Source organism: Lactuca sativa, chromosome 7 (genome assembly GCF_002870075.4).
Source record: "Lactuca sativa cultivar Salinas chromosome 7, Lsat_Salinas_v11, whole genome shotgun sequence".
In the NCBI taxonomy this organism is placed as follows: Eukaryota; Viridiplantae; Streptophyta; class Magnoliopsida; order Asterales; family Asteraceae; genus Lactuca; species Lactuca sativa.
In genome coordinates this window covers 151,973,808-151,987,998 of record NC_056629.2, presented here as the reverse complement: position 1 = coordinate 151,987,998, position 14,191 = coordinate 151,973,808, and the positions used below count along the sequence as shown (strand labels likewise).

Below are 14,191 nucleotides of genomic sequence, written 5' to 3'. Positions count from 1 at the left end.
GTTTAGGTCATTTATTTGAGTAGCCTTGACTTCTTCAGTGCCTTCAAAAGATACAGTCAGTGTATCCATCATCTCTTTTGCTGAGATGCAATTCTGAACCAGCCCAAAGATATTGTATGGCAAAGCGTAGCTGATTGCAGCCCGAGCACGAACATCCAGACCATTTTTTCTTTTGTCATCTGCCGTCCAGTTTTCTCTAGGTGTTTTCTTCATAGCACCATCAGGAACGTTATTTTTCAGAGGTTGATACATCAGAACGTATGGATCCTTTTCGACGATGTCCAACATGTCTTCATCTACCGACTCTAAAGCATATAGAGCCTTTATTTTCCACATAGCAAAATTTGTTTCATCAAAAGGAGGAATTTTAGCGGAAGGATGATTTGATGAGTTTGACGAAGAAGAAGATGAAGCCATTTGTTTGATAAAAGAAACCTGCTCTGATACCAATTGAAAAGACCTTAGATCAATCAATTTATCAAACAATGACAGTAAATAAGAACAATAGGGTTTCACAAAGAAAAACTTTCACTAAGAAAGATAATCTCACAAAGAGATTATCGTATGCACAAAGCGGCTATTAGGGTTTGTGAAAGACATACCTCAACACAAACCGATACAAAAGAATATATACATCTATTCTAGACAATCCCTACAAATGAGGGATATACAGCTAACTAAACTATGATATCTAAGGAAACAAGATAAATATAAGATCTGTTACAACGTACTGAATAAAGCTATATATATGCTGAGCTAATATGATGCTGATGCTGATGCTGAGTTATACGCTGATGCTGAAAGACTTCAAACATCATCATATTTCAAGGTTTGACCTTACAATATATATATATATATATATATATATATATATATATATATATATATATATATATAGAGAGAGAGAGAGAGGGAGAGAGAGAGAGAGAGAGAGAGAAAAAATCACATATTGATTTATTAATTTTTTTTACCTTTGATTCAGTCAAAGCCTCTCAATGTTTCTTTGAACCATTCAGCTCCAAGGAAAATATGAACCATTCTCTATCCTCAGTTGCTCACACCTACACACAAAATAGGTAAGCATTTCATGTTCTTCTAATACAAGTGGATTTAAAGCATATCATAAAAAAATAAAACATCTATAGGATCTCGGATTCAAAGCAATACCATTAGCAGTAGACTCAATGCACTACCATAAATCAAAATACCACTTGTAGCTTCAAATAGAAAAATAGCAAACAGAAAATCAAAACAAAGAAATAAGGAATGAAATGAAATCTACAACGTTGACATGAAAGGAAATGAGAAGGGTGTGGTGTAATAATAAACAAACAAATATAAATGAACATAAACTAACAGAAAAAAAAAGCACACACTCAAATCAAGAATCATACCTAAATAAAAGAACATAACTTTCAAATCAAGAACAATCATAAATGAATATAGTCATCATATAACGTTGTAACTAAAGATATATATATATATATATATATATATATATATATATATATATATATATATATATATATATATATATATATATATATATATATATATATTGGTTCAGGTATTCTAACTAATTATTGTGTTGTTGTATGTATAAATGTGGGCCAATCAAAGTTAAATAAAAATTTAAATAATTAAATAAATAAATAAGGATATTTTAGTAATTTGATACATAGCTTTAACAAATAGTCCTTGTAATCATGCTAACATTCACTTTTAACCTAATTTCTTTTCGTCTTCATCCCTCCTTTCTTTTGTCGATTGAGATTTCCATGTAAGAAAAAGTGATGGGTGCGAGAGTTGGTTTGATCGAAGTGATACCATCCCCTGGAAGATGTTCGGTGGCAGTCCAAGCCGAAAATGGTGGTGCGATGGGCGAAAAGGGAAGGAGATTCAAGAATCCGCGTCTTTTATTGCCCTAAAAAACGAATCTTCGGCCCTCCATTCTTTCTCCTTCCCACTCGTTTCTCCTCCATCTCCAAATTTTGGTCTTCGCCACCCTCTAAATTGCACTGTCTCCGTCGCTGGCTTCCCCGCTACCCCCGACAACTTCTCCATTCACGCCTTCACATCCGCCAACTTCTGCAGGTAAGGGTTTCGCTTTCCCAACAAAAATTGTGGTTCCTTTCTGTGAATTACGATTGTTTACATGTAGTCCAGAACAAGTTATGTAGATTCAAGGGTTTTCAGATCGAGGATTTGGTGGGGCTGTTCTTTGCTGCTCTTCTCCTGGTTTAATCGAAAATAAACACGAAGGGATTGGGAAATAGTTGGATTGAAGGGTAAGGATGAAGCAGCAACAGGTAATCATTTTGATTCATTTATTTTTTTTATTTGATGTTTGATAGTGATCGATAAGGTTTATTTTTGGTGTGTTAGGTTTCGATGTTCAATAGGGGAAGAGGGAAGGATGGGGTGTTGCTTTCGTTCGTTAACAGGTTCTTTTCCCTTTTTGTTTTTGTTTGAATGTTTGATAGAAATCAAAGGAAAGAATATGTGTTTGGTTTGATCGTTTGATATAAAACGTAGAAGAAGAAGAAGAAGCACATAAGTGATTCAATTTTTTTTTCTTTTTGTGTGTGGTTTTAATATTTCCTTTGTGTGTGATTGGGTATAAGTTTTTTGTGTATAACTTTGGTTTTGGTTTAATTTTTGAAACTAAGGATTTGATTTTTTTTATTTTTAATTCACAGATGACATCCTTTAGTGGTTTAATTTTATTTTGGACTAATATACATATCAGAATGAGCAGTTTTTTGGCTGTATCTTATGAATTAATTAATATTTCAATTTTTTTTTTTCTGATTTAACACTTCATTGATGTGGACAGTGCAGAATCTTGACAATGTTGAATTCTGAAAAGGTATCAAGTATGTTTATGTAGATGATTCAATGGATGATATTGGTGAGATTCCAATTCTATTGGATTGGAATCACGAATTCCAGTTCTGTTGGAATAGAATCACGAATTCCAATTTTGTTGGAATCACAGAAGTTGATGCTTGAAGAACGGATCACAAAATTGAAACGGACCACATTATTCTTTTAGAATGTATTAGTCGTTGTTTTTTGATGTTTTCTTTCCCGTTTTGAAATTTTTTTTAGTTTTATTCTTTAACAATAAATGTAATTTTTAACAATTATTACCCAAATTATATAAGAAATAATGTGTTTTTTGTTTTTATTTTTCAAATGATTGTTCAAGAATTTGTTATTCTATAAGAAGTTTTTAAATTCATAATCAAGAAATAGGTTCAAGAATATTTTTATTATTTATGGTTCAAGAATATTTTTATTTTTGAATATACTTATAAACATATTCTGTCAGAATGTCTGAATTAAGAGAATTATAATTCGTAAAATCGGATTTTTAAAATCAATAGAATCTATGATCGCTTAAAAAATGCAATTTTTCTTTATTAAATCTATATTAATTAACTAAATTAACTTTGTAATTAATTAATATGATATTTTTCAATTATATTTAATTCAATAATATATATTAATCACTTTTTTAAAATAAGTAAATTTGATTGATCCACATTTATGCATACAATAACACAAAAATTACTTTGAATAGAATAACCTAAGCATATATATATATATATATATATATATATATATATATATATATATATATATACTAGAATTCACTATAGTAAGTCATTTTATATCTTATATACTTTGTAATTGTCCAAAGTTCTTAACATTCAACTCTTAACTTGATTTACTTCTAACATTTTTATAAATTTCACCATTATCTTCCTCTTACATAATTTTCATTTTCAACTATAATATATATATATATATATATATATATATATATATATATATATATATATATATATATATATATATATATATATATATATATATATATATATATATTAGAGGTGGTAAAAATTGACATGACACGAAACCCGACACGAAGTCAAGACTAAATAAACGGGTTTGGGTAAGATATTTCAACTCGTTTAAATAAACGGGTTGACACGACACGACACGAAAACTAAACGGGTAGGTTAGGGTTGATAATTTCAACTCGAAAATAACTTGTTTATTTATATGCAAGTTTTTTGAATTCTTTAAATAAGCTAGAAAGATACAAAACCAAAATAATAAGTAAAAGAAAACATTTAGGTTGAGTTATTTTTGGGTGATTAATGCATGTACAGTTATTTACAATAATATTCATGATTTTGGATTTGATATGATATCGAATCGGCTCGTATAAAGTTTGCACATGGTTTGTAGATCTTAATACGATATATAAACTTGGTGTGAGACCCATGTACTATACAGATTTATTAAGAAATGAAAGTTTAATATCAATGTATAAATATTAAATATATTTTTTTTGAAAAAACACTTTTACATAAATGCGAATGATATAATGATTAAGTAAGTAATTCAATCTATACTAATAAAAAACTATTGACATATTTTAAATAATGATGTTGAAAATTAAGATATAAACATTAAATATTTTTTAAATTAACTTTCGAAATAAATACAAACGAAATGATGAATAAATATTATTATTGAATCTATACTAATAAAAAAATTATTGACATATTGTAAATAGTTGTTATGAATCAAAAATTTTAAATATGACATTTTTTCATTTATTAGGGTAGAGATAAAGATGTATTATACACACATATTTATTTATAAAGTTTGAATAAATAATAATTTTGTTAGAATTCAAATTAAAAGTCCAAAAAATTAAATGTATGTTTTGAGTTCATCATCAAATACACGACATTAATTGTGTCATTAGAACATCCATTTGAATTCAAATATATTTGTAAATTAATAAACATTTTAATAGAATAATTACTTTACATATAGAATAGTAGACTCATTAATTAATTGAATTGGTTATTGGTTAATAAAAAAAATAAAGATACCATATAATGAAATGTGAAATTTAAATAATTAAAAAATCTCATAATTAGACAAGTGACAAAAGCTTTGATAAAATGACAAATGGTATAATAAACCTTCATTAATAAGAAAGGATGATGTTTTAAAGCATATTTTTTTACTTGAAATATATAATTCAATTGCTAATGATCTTTAAATATAATTACTAATTATAACTTGATGTTTTTGGTAGCAAATTGTAAAGGAAATTGTACAGTAATGGTGTATGCGTTGTAAGTATTCTTAGGTAAAAACAAGACAGTTTATAAATTTGTTTATTGTAATTTAATCTTTCGTAAAACTACATAAATAGTTTATTGTATCTTATAAAGTAATTATAAACTGCTTTATAGATAAATTAGTTTTAGATAATTTATTAACAAGTTAATTTATTAAAAACTAGATTTTTCAGTTAGTTTTCCAAATATGTCTTTAATTTAACGTTGAACTTTCAGATATTTGATTTTAGGGATACTAAAAATATGAACTAAATATAAAGGAAATAACATAAAAGAATGTTTATTTTGGTGTTTTGAGAAACAATCGATTTATTTGGTATAGGTCATTTGGATCCAACAAAGTTGATATCCATCATCACCTACCCAAATTTAATAGTCCCCATATACATACATTTTTTTCATCGGAATATGATACCCACAAGATCTTGGTACATATAGAATTTCGGACCCTCGGCTTATTCATGAAAATGGTTTCGGATGATGAAGGGGTTGTGGTGTTGTGTGTATGTTCTCTCTACTTATATCTTTTGTTTATATTTTACCGATATAAATAATGTAAAATCGTAATCTTGATTAGGAAAAACATGTCCGGTATACAATAGTCATGTGCAAAACATGCATTACTGGTCCGGAATGCGTTTAACTAAGGTAAAAATACATAGATGTTGAATAATCGTCAATACTTAGTCTTATTTTGCATTGGTAACGAGGAAATGTGGCATGTATGTGATGGAAAAGTGTGTTTGGATTAGGAAATAACAGTTTAGACCACGATGAATTTTTCCAGAACACGATGAACATGTTCTAAACACACTAAACGTATATAGAATATACATAATTGGTCTGGTCTGCAACACGATTCCACAATGAACATGTCCCATATAACATATGAAATCACTTCATATAACTTATCAAATTTTAAGTATATATTATATTTTCGAAAATAACATTAATTAATTATAATAAATAAATAAATAAACCATAAAATATTATATGACCAAAATGTTTTTCATATTTGATATTTTGTAAATTTTAAAATGTCAGACAAATACTATTTGGTGGTATAAATTTCTCTAGAAATCACTCAATTTTATTTTTTGTATTTAATTAAATATATTAACTGATTAAAACTAATATATATATATATATATATATATATATAGAGAGAGAGAGAGAGAGAGAGAGAGAGAGAGAGAGAGAGAAAGAGAGAGAGAGAGAGAGAGAGTAAAAAAAAGTCAGATTGATTTATTAAATTTTCACCTTTGATTCAGTGAGAGCCTCTCAATGATTCTTTGAACCATTGATACAAGTGGATTTAAAGCATTATAATATAAAGATAACACTTGTAGCTTCAAGTTCAAGGGCGGTGGAAATAGGATCACGGATTCAAAGCAATACCATATTACCATTAGTTGTTGCAGATTCAAAGCACTACCATAAATCAAATGACCACTTGTAGCTTCAAATAGAAAAACAGCAAGCACAAAATACAAAACAAGAAATAACGAACAAAAAAAAATCTACAACGTTGACATGAAAAAAGTCAAGGAAACGAGAATGGTCAAGTGTAAACAAACCAACCGGCCACAAATAAGAATTTGTTCATGTTCATTTGTTTAAATTAACAGACCAAAAAACGAACATAAACAAACGAATATAATTGAACATAAACAAACACATATGAATATAAACAAACATACGGAAACATAAATATTCAAATTAAGAACAATACCTAAATAAATGAACATAAACTTTCAAATCAAAAACAAACATAAATGAACATATATGAAAAAGTCATTAAATAATGTTGCAAGAAAAGAGTTAGGAATATAAGAATAATCACACACACACACACACACACACACATATATATATATATATATATATATATATATATATATATATATATATATATATATATATATATATATATATATATATATATATATATATCACCGTTTAGTATGGTTAGGAAAACCAGAATAATCACAAACATACGAAGATTTCACGCTAGGGATTAGGCGTGTGGGCGTATTAGGTGAGGCGATCCTCCATCGCCAAATTTTGATAGGTGTTATTTTATTACGATACCTACGGGTCGTACGTGAGATAACCCGTTTGGGGGCCGTATGATTGATGGATTTAGCACTGTTTAGTAGGGTTGAAGAACATAGTTAGACGTGCATAAGCGTAGGCAACACAAGAAATTTTGGTTGCTCGAGTTAAAGCTCCCAAAAAGAGGAGATGAGTATGTTTAAGTTGGGGTTATCGAAAAAACATAAAAATTGATCATTGAACTAGAGTCGTTGAGTAGTATATTGAGAATGATTTTTAGACTCTCGGATGATTAAAGTACTACATGATAAACCATCATTATTTTGGTACACAAGAATAATTGCCCTTAGATATAAGATGGTCCAACAATATTCATCATATGAAACTATTTTTTTAATAAAAAAAAACTGATTTTATTTTAGTTGATTGTTATGTTTTTATGATTATTACAATATGATTATAAAAGTAATGCGATAATATAAACTTTAATTATATGATTAGAGATAAAAAAAATATGGAAAAATTATTACTCTTCTATATTTTGTTTCTATCCACTTTCATACTCGTAAAAAATTATGACATGTAGAATCTTTCGATTCTCTATATTAATTCATTTTTTGATTTTAACATTTGTTTTGATATAATGTGTATGAAGATTAGTAGGAATAAAATGTATGATGATATTTGATTTCTAAAAAATATTAAATATTGGATGTTGGTATAATTAACATGTCATATAAGCAAAGCGATGAAGATTTTGTTAATATCGATTTTCTTATTATAGCTATCGACTTTTATAGATTTGTCTCCATCCATCAAATCAAGTATAAAAAGCTACTATTTCCAATCATGATGATGGTCATTTCGAAAAAGGTATTTGTAAATAAACTCATAGTGATGAGACATGTATGAGTGTATGGGTGTGTGTATGTGCCTTATGAACACACATAGTCTAGGCCTTCGCATGGGTCGGTTTGGACCCAAAATCGTACCCAAAATGATGATATCGGTTTTCAAATATTTAAAACCAAATCCTAAACCCAAACCGATGGGTTCGATTTCTTGTATTTGGGTTTAAACCCAAACCTATTTGAAACTGTAGCTTGCTGAGCATTGATAAGTTGGTGTTGATTATATAAGAGATTAATAGAAGTTATGTTTCATGTTTGTCAGACCGGGACAAGTTTGGGAATTAAAAGAAACAATTTCGGAGGGATATAGAACAAGCAACAAACAAAATAAAACCCTCCATGTTAAATCCAAGATTTAAACCTCGGGCATCTGCTTTAAGTGTTCAACGCCTTAACCATCTAGACAACTTAGTACTTGTGTTTAGTTTTCACAACTTGATAATAAAATATATATATAATATGTATAATATTATATAATTTAATAGGTTTAGTCTGTCTTTGTTTTTTCGATTTTTGAAATTTCCAAGACCGAGTCTAAACTGAAATTTTCAGTTTTTGAAAAATTCATACCTAAACTGTCGATTTCCGTTGCGTGGTTTTGATTTTTTTGGTTTATGTATTGTCGATTTTTAGGTTTCCAGGTTGAAATTTGCTCAACCTTACATATATATCATATAATTAGAGGTTCAAATAAGATACCCTTTTCAAAAACTCTATCATGTAAATTTTGTAAAAGGTGGCATGATAATGAAGATGATTTAATACAAAAGTTTCTATTTACAAAAAAATCTTAATATTAAATTTTATCAAGGGCAATATACATACAACTTTAATATCTTGATTTTTTTATTTTTTGTGTTTTAAGAATTATATTTTATGTTGATCCATAATTGAAAAAACTCATAATGACTTTAACAATTAATATGTATTAAAAAATTATCAGTTTTCATTAAGTTACATGAAGTGATATATACTTCCTAGAATAACATATACCTTCCAAAAATTACTTTTCATTATCCTCAGGAATTTATATAATCTTATACAGAATATAGATGGTATGTATATAGGGCGTGTTTGGCACGGAGCTTTTGGAAGCGTTTGGGAGCTTCTAGCTTTTAGCTTTTGATAAAACGCTCTAGTCTAAAAAAAAGCTTCATTTGGCAGTACGAGCATTTAACTTTTAGTTTTAACAAAACGCTCCGATTCTAAAAGCTACTTTATGTAGCGTTTAACAAAACGCTCATGAGCTTTTGAAATCAATTTCCATAACTACCCTTAAAAATATATTTATATATTTATTTATTTTTAATCAATTGTGCTTTTATGTAATTCTATATATTTTAAAAGCCTCCAGGTAATTTTGCCAAACATTCATATAACAAATAAAAGCTACAGCTTCCCGCTACCAGCTACCTGCTACACTCTACCATCTACCCGTTACCAGCTAACCGCTACCCGCTTCTAGCTAAAAACTACTTTTACCAAACACACCCATAATCTTACTCATTATCTACATGGACTTTATATAATCTTATATAGATGGCATGTATATAATCTTATAAACCTCAAAATGAAAACTCATTGTAGAAAGCACAATTCTATTTCAAATAGTATATATGTTGACTTGTAGGTAAATGAAAAACTATATTAATTAGAACACATACTAAATTAAAATAAAAGATAGTAAAAAATTTAAAGATAAATAATTTCATTCATCCAAATAACATATAATATTAAATTAAATACAAAAGGATTTGAACTTTTTTAGAGAAACGATGGGCCACAAAACTTGTTCAAATAGTGGCCCAATTGAAAAGTTAAAAAACAGCCCACTTCTCCAACTCTATCGTCGTGACTCGTGAGTGTTGACGGAGCACCCCAAGAGTGACAGAAAGAGGCGGAGAGTGAAAGCGTTGGGACGGTGGCCGGTTTGTTTTATATGACATTTTAATGAAAACCACCAGTCAGTTTTCTTTCTATAGTCTCTTATTTTCATCCAATTGCAAACAAATTTTATGCATAGATTCCATCGTTGAATGTTGATGTTATTATGTTTCAAAGAATCGACAAATGAATCAATCTAAATTATTGGAATTGGTTGATGGATAAAACAAAAAATTATGATCGTTAAGTTCGATCTAACATAGTATTTGCTGATCGAAATTGATGTAGATGTTTATAATTTGGATTTATTGTTTAATCTTAAGATATCACAGCACTAATGCCAAGTTCATATACTTTGAGGTTTAAGATTATGATTCACACACTTATTTTCTGACTATTTTTTTTTTGAGTAAATTACACGATTGGCCCTTATGGTTTAGGGTAATTTATGCGTTTGATCGTTAACTTATTTTTTTAACTCGGAATATACCTACTATTTGTTTTTGTTAAGCAATTGATTATTGTCTTACCTAAAAGGACTATTTTCCTCTTAATTTTTTAAATTTATTTAAATAAACACCTCCAATCCCACCCCTCATATTACGTTACCTACCTCACCATTTGTTAGGGATGTCAACGGGGGCAAATGGGACGGGGAGTGCATTCCCCGCCCCCGCCCCCGAAATTTCCCGGTTCCCCCGTCCCCGCCCCCGCCCCCGAAATGTTCAGCCTTCCTACCCCCGCCCCCGCCCCCCGAATCCCCTTTATTATCCCCGCCCCCGCCCCCGATTGATTTTGAGCTGCCTATTTTTTTTGCTAAAAAAAGTTGTTATCTAGGTTAAAAGAAACTATTTTTTAGGTAACAAATAATTATTTATAGCCGAATCTTACATGTTAAAAATAAAAAAGTTATGGCATCTTAAAAACATTATACTAACAACTTAAAAACATATTTTTTGATGAATTTTGGAAGATCAAAATCATGTTATTGTCTATTATGTTTACATAATTAATATATGTAAATATATGTTTAATTTATTAACGGGGTCCCCGTGGGGGTTTCAGGACGGGATTGCCTACCCCCGCCCCCGCCCCCAAAATTAAAATGGGGGTTAACCTTGCCCCCGCCCCCGTCCCCGCTCCCGATTTTTTTTAAAAAATTCCCCCAAACGGGACGGGGTCCCACGGGACTTTTTGACATCCCTACCATTTGTCTTTATTTAAATAATAAATTTTTTAGGTAAGATAGAGACCAAGTGTGTAACAAAAACAAAGTAGAGACCAAATGATTAACAAAAACAAATAGTAACGACCTTCCGAGTTAAAAAAATAAGTTAGGGACCAAACCCGCAAATTATCCCAAACCATAGGGACCATTCATGTAATTTACTCTATTTTTTTAGGTTGTAACATGACATTCTAAAAAGCTCAATTGTTTGGGATTCCTTTTAAAGAGAAAAATCCTTTTTGTAAAAGATCTTTTTTTTTTTTTAAAAAAATGTTTAAAAAATGTTTGAGATTTCGTTTGCAGCCTTAAAAGTTCAAAAAAATACAAAAAGTCATGGCTGTTTGACTTTTGCAAATGCTAGTTTTTATGTTTTTGGGAAAAGTTGATTTTAAAAGTCATTTTTCCATTTGCCAAACAACTTTGACCTTTTTAACTTTTTGAAAAAGTTAAAAATCAAAAAATTGATTTAAAAAGAAAAACAAACACCTAACCATTTAAAAACTTTTTTAGTTTTTTACAACGATTTCAGAAGATTTTTATGACTTTTTTAAAATCTTTTTAAAATTGTTTTACAACAAAGGATTATTAACAGAATTTTTTTCCAAGTGTCATCCATCAATGGAATAAGTCTCTAATGTTTAAATAAACAAAAAAATTGACATTTCAAACCGAATTTATACAAAGATCAAAGGCAATTAATAAATTAATATGGACTACAACTTCAAGTTCTGAAGCAAAACATGATACGTAGAAACAAAACAACAATTACAACTTCAAAAATCAACACAAAATAAATCTTTTTTTATTTTTATTTTTTTTTTATCTTCTTTCTGCAGCAGTATCTTCACTGTTTCCACCTTCTGTTTCAATCTCAGGCAACGTGTCTAAATCCATCCGAACCTCTTTCTCTTCTAAATGTGTCTCATTTTCCACTTCATCTGGATCCAAAATTACATCATTACCCTCCAAATTCTCACCTTCACCTTCACCTTCACCTTCATCGCTTTCAACTTCATTACTACTATTCAATTCATCAGACTTCACATAACTTGAATCAGGAGCAAATCCCTCCACTGTGACATTTACAGCTTCTGTAGAATCTGAATCCATGATTTTGGTGCTTGAAGGAGGTCCATTTTCATGGGTTCCATTATTATTGAAAGTTTCACCATTTGAGATTTCTTCATTTGTTGTATTTTCAGTAGAAAGATGAGTAACTACTGCACTAGAAGCATCATCTGCTTTGTAGTGTTCTTCACGTCCTTCATGTGTATGTGTTGAAGCTCCATCTTCTTCTTCTTCTGGTTCATGATCTTCTACAGAATCACCAGTTTCAGTTTCAGTTTCAGTTTCAGTTTGACTTTGACTTTCTTCATCAATGACTTCTTCTATTTCTTCCGCTTCTGACTTTTCTTGTTCATTTTCATCGATTTCATCTTCTTTTCCCTCATCGGTCTTTTCTTCATCTTGTTCAGTTTGCGTTTCAGCTTCCTCTTCGATCTTTTCAAATTTAGGTTGGAGATCTTTTCTTCCAAGTTTAGCGATTTCATCATTACTTTGTTTACTGGTGCTTAACGAGATTTTTGTGTTGTCAAACTCTTTCTTCTTTTCATGGGATCGTTTCACTTGGAAGATCAACCAGAAGCAAACAGCGAGCAACAAACAAATTTGCAGGACATTTTTGGATTTGATTCCTTTTGACCTCGGGTTTCGAACAGGCGAGGGTCTATACATATTGAAATTTGATGATTGTAGTGGGATTAAGTGAAGAACAGACTGACCTGAAACAACAAATGAAACCCTAAAAATCTGGGATGAAGAGAGTAAAACAGTATAGAGATTGCTACTTACTTCAAGTATTTAATTAGTAATTAAACTATCATTTGATCCAAAATTGAATCGAAGTGGAAAAATTTAACGTTTAATATTTCCCAAATTTGGGGAAAGGAAGGAAATAGCGATGAATACACGAAAAACTAGGAAGTCGTAATAAGGAAGAAAGGAAAAACCCTAAATCCGTCAATAATTAGCAACTAATTAACAAAATTCAAGTAAAACCGCTGACAAAATAAGAAAGTTTTCTGCAAACAAATCAACTTCGAGAATCAAAATCTGCCCTCGAACAGTTTACGAACAAAAAACACAGATCAAATTAATCGATTGAACACGAGCAAATGAAGCTCAACTCTAACACTACCAAAAACAACAATCGAAGAAGATGGATAAATACCTGGAGATTGAAGCTTCGAATCAATATGAAAAAACTTGTTCGTAGATTTCTTAAAGTCAAAAGTTCGTTCTACATTTGAGTGTGGTACGGGAAGCTTAAACAGTAAGAGGACCTTTGCTTGTGTTAGCTGTGTAATTTCAAACACAGAGAATCTGATTCTCTCTCACATACGCCATTAATTGTGTTTGTGTGTGTGTTGTGGGGGTGGATCTACAAAGCAAAAAGAAATGGAAGTTCAATAATGGTGGGAGTGAAGAAAAGGCTTTTGAGAGTTGTTGCATTTAACCATATAAATAGTTGCCTCAGTCACGAGTTTGTTCTTTATTTGTGACTTTCTTGCGTTTTGGCAAAATCTTATTTAATAAAAGTGGTTTTTGATTTTAATAATTAAAAATCTTTTTAGAAAAGTAGTTTAGAAACTTAAAAAGTCCTCGTTGTTGTCATTATCTTTGCTATAATTGCTAATGTATAACCAAGTAAACAATAATATGGTTTTGATTTCATGTATTTTAGCAAATAAATAGTTTTGACACTATTTTAAGGGAAAATGAGGTACAAATAAGTAATGGTTGTAATGCCTTTTTTATTTCTTTAATCCCAAAAAGCTTGATCCTTTATGTTTTAATGATTATATTGGCCAGTTAATCTAAATTGGTTGTATGTATAAAATACCTTCTAAACTTCTTGCTTTATGGCTTAAGAAGGTTTTGTG

General features: G+C 29.7%; 1 protein-coding gene across 1 annotated transcript; it reads right to left on the bottom strand.

Moving 5' to 3' along the window:
• Positions 1 to 11,922: 11,922 nt before the first annotated feature.
• Positions 11,923 to 13,778, bottom strand: LOC111904244 (uncharacterized). Its single transcript, XM_023900026.3, has 2 exons — positions 13,480 to 13,778; positions 11,923 to 13,030 (listed from the first exon to the last, which is right to left on the bottom strand). The coding sequence occupies exon 2, from the start codon at positions 12,981 to 12,983 to the stop codon at positions 12,069 to 12,071; it is 915 nt and encodes a 304-aa protein (XP_023755794.1). The 5' UTR covers positions 12,984 to 13,030; positions 13,480 to 13,778; the 3' UTR covers positions 11,923 to 12,068.
• Between the last annotated feature and the right edge of the window lie 413 nt (positions 13,779 to 14,191).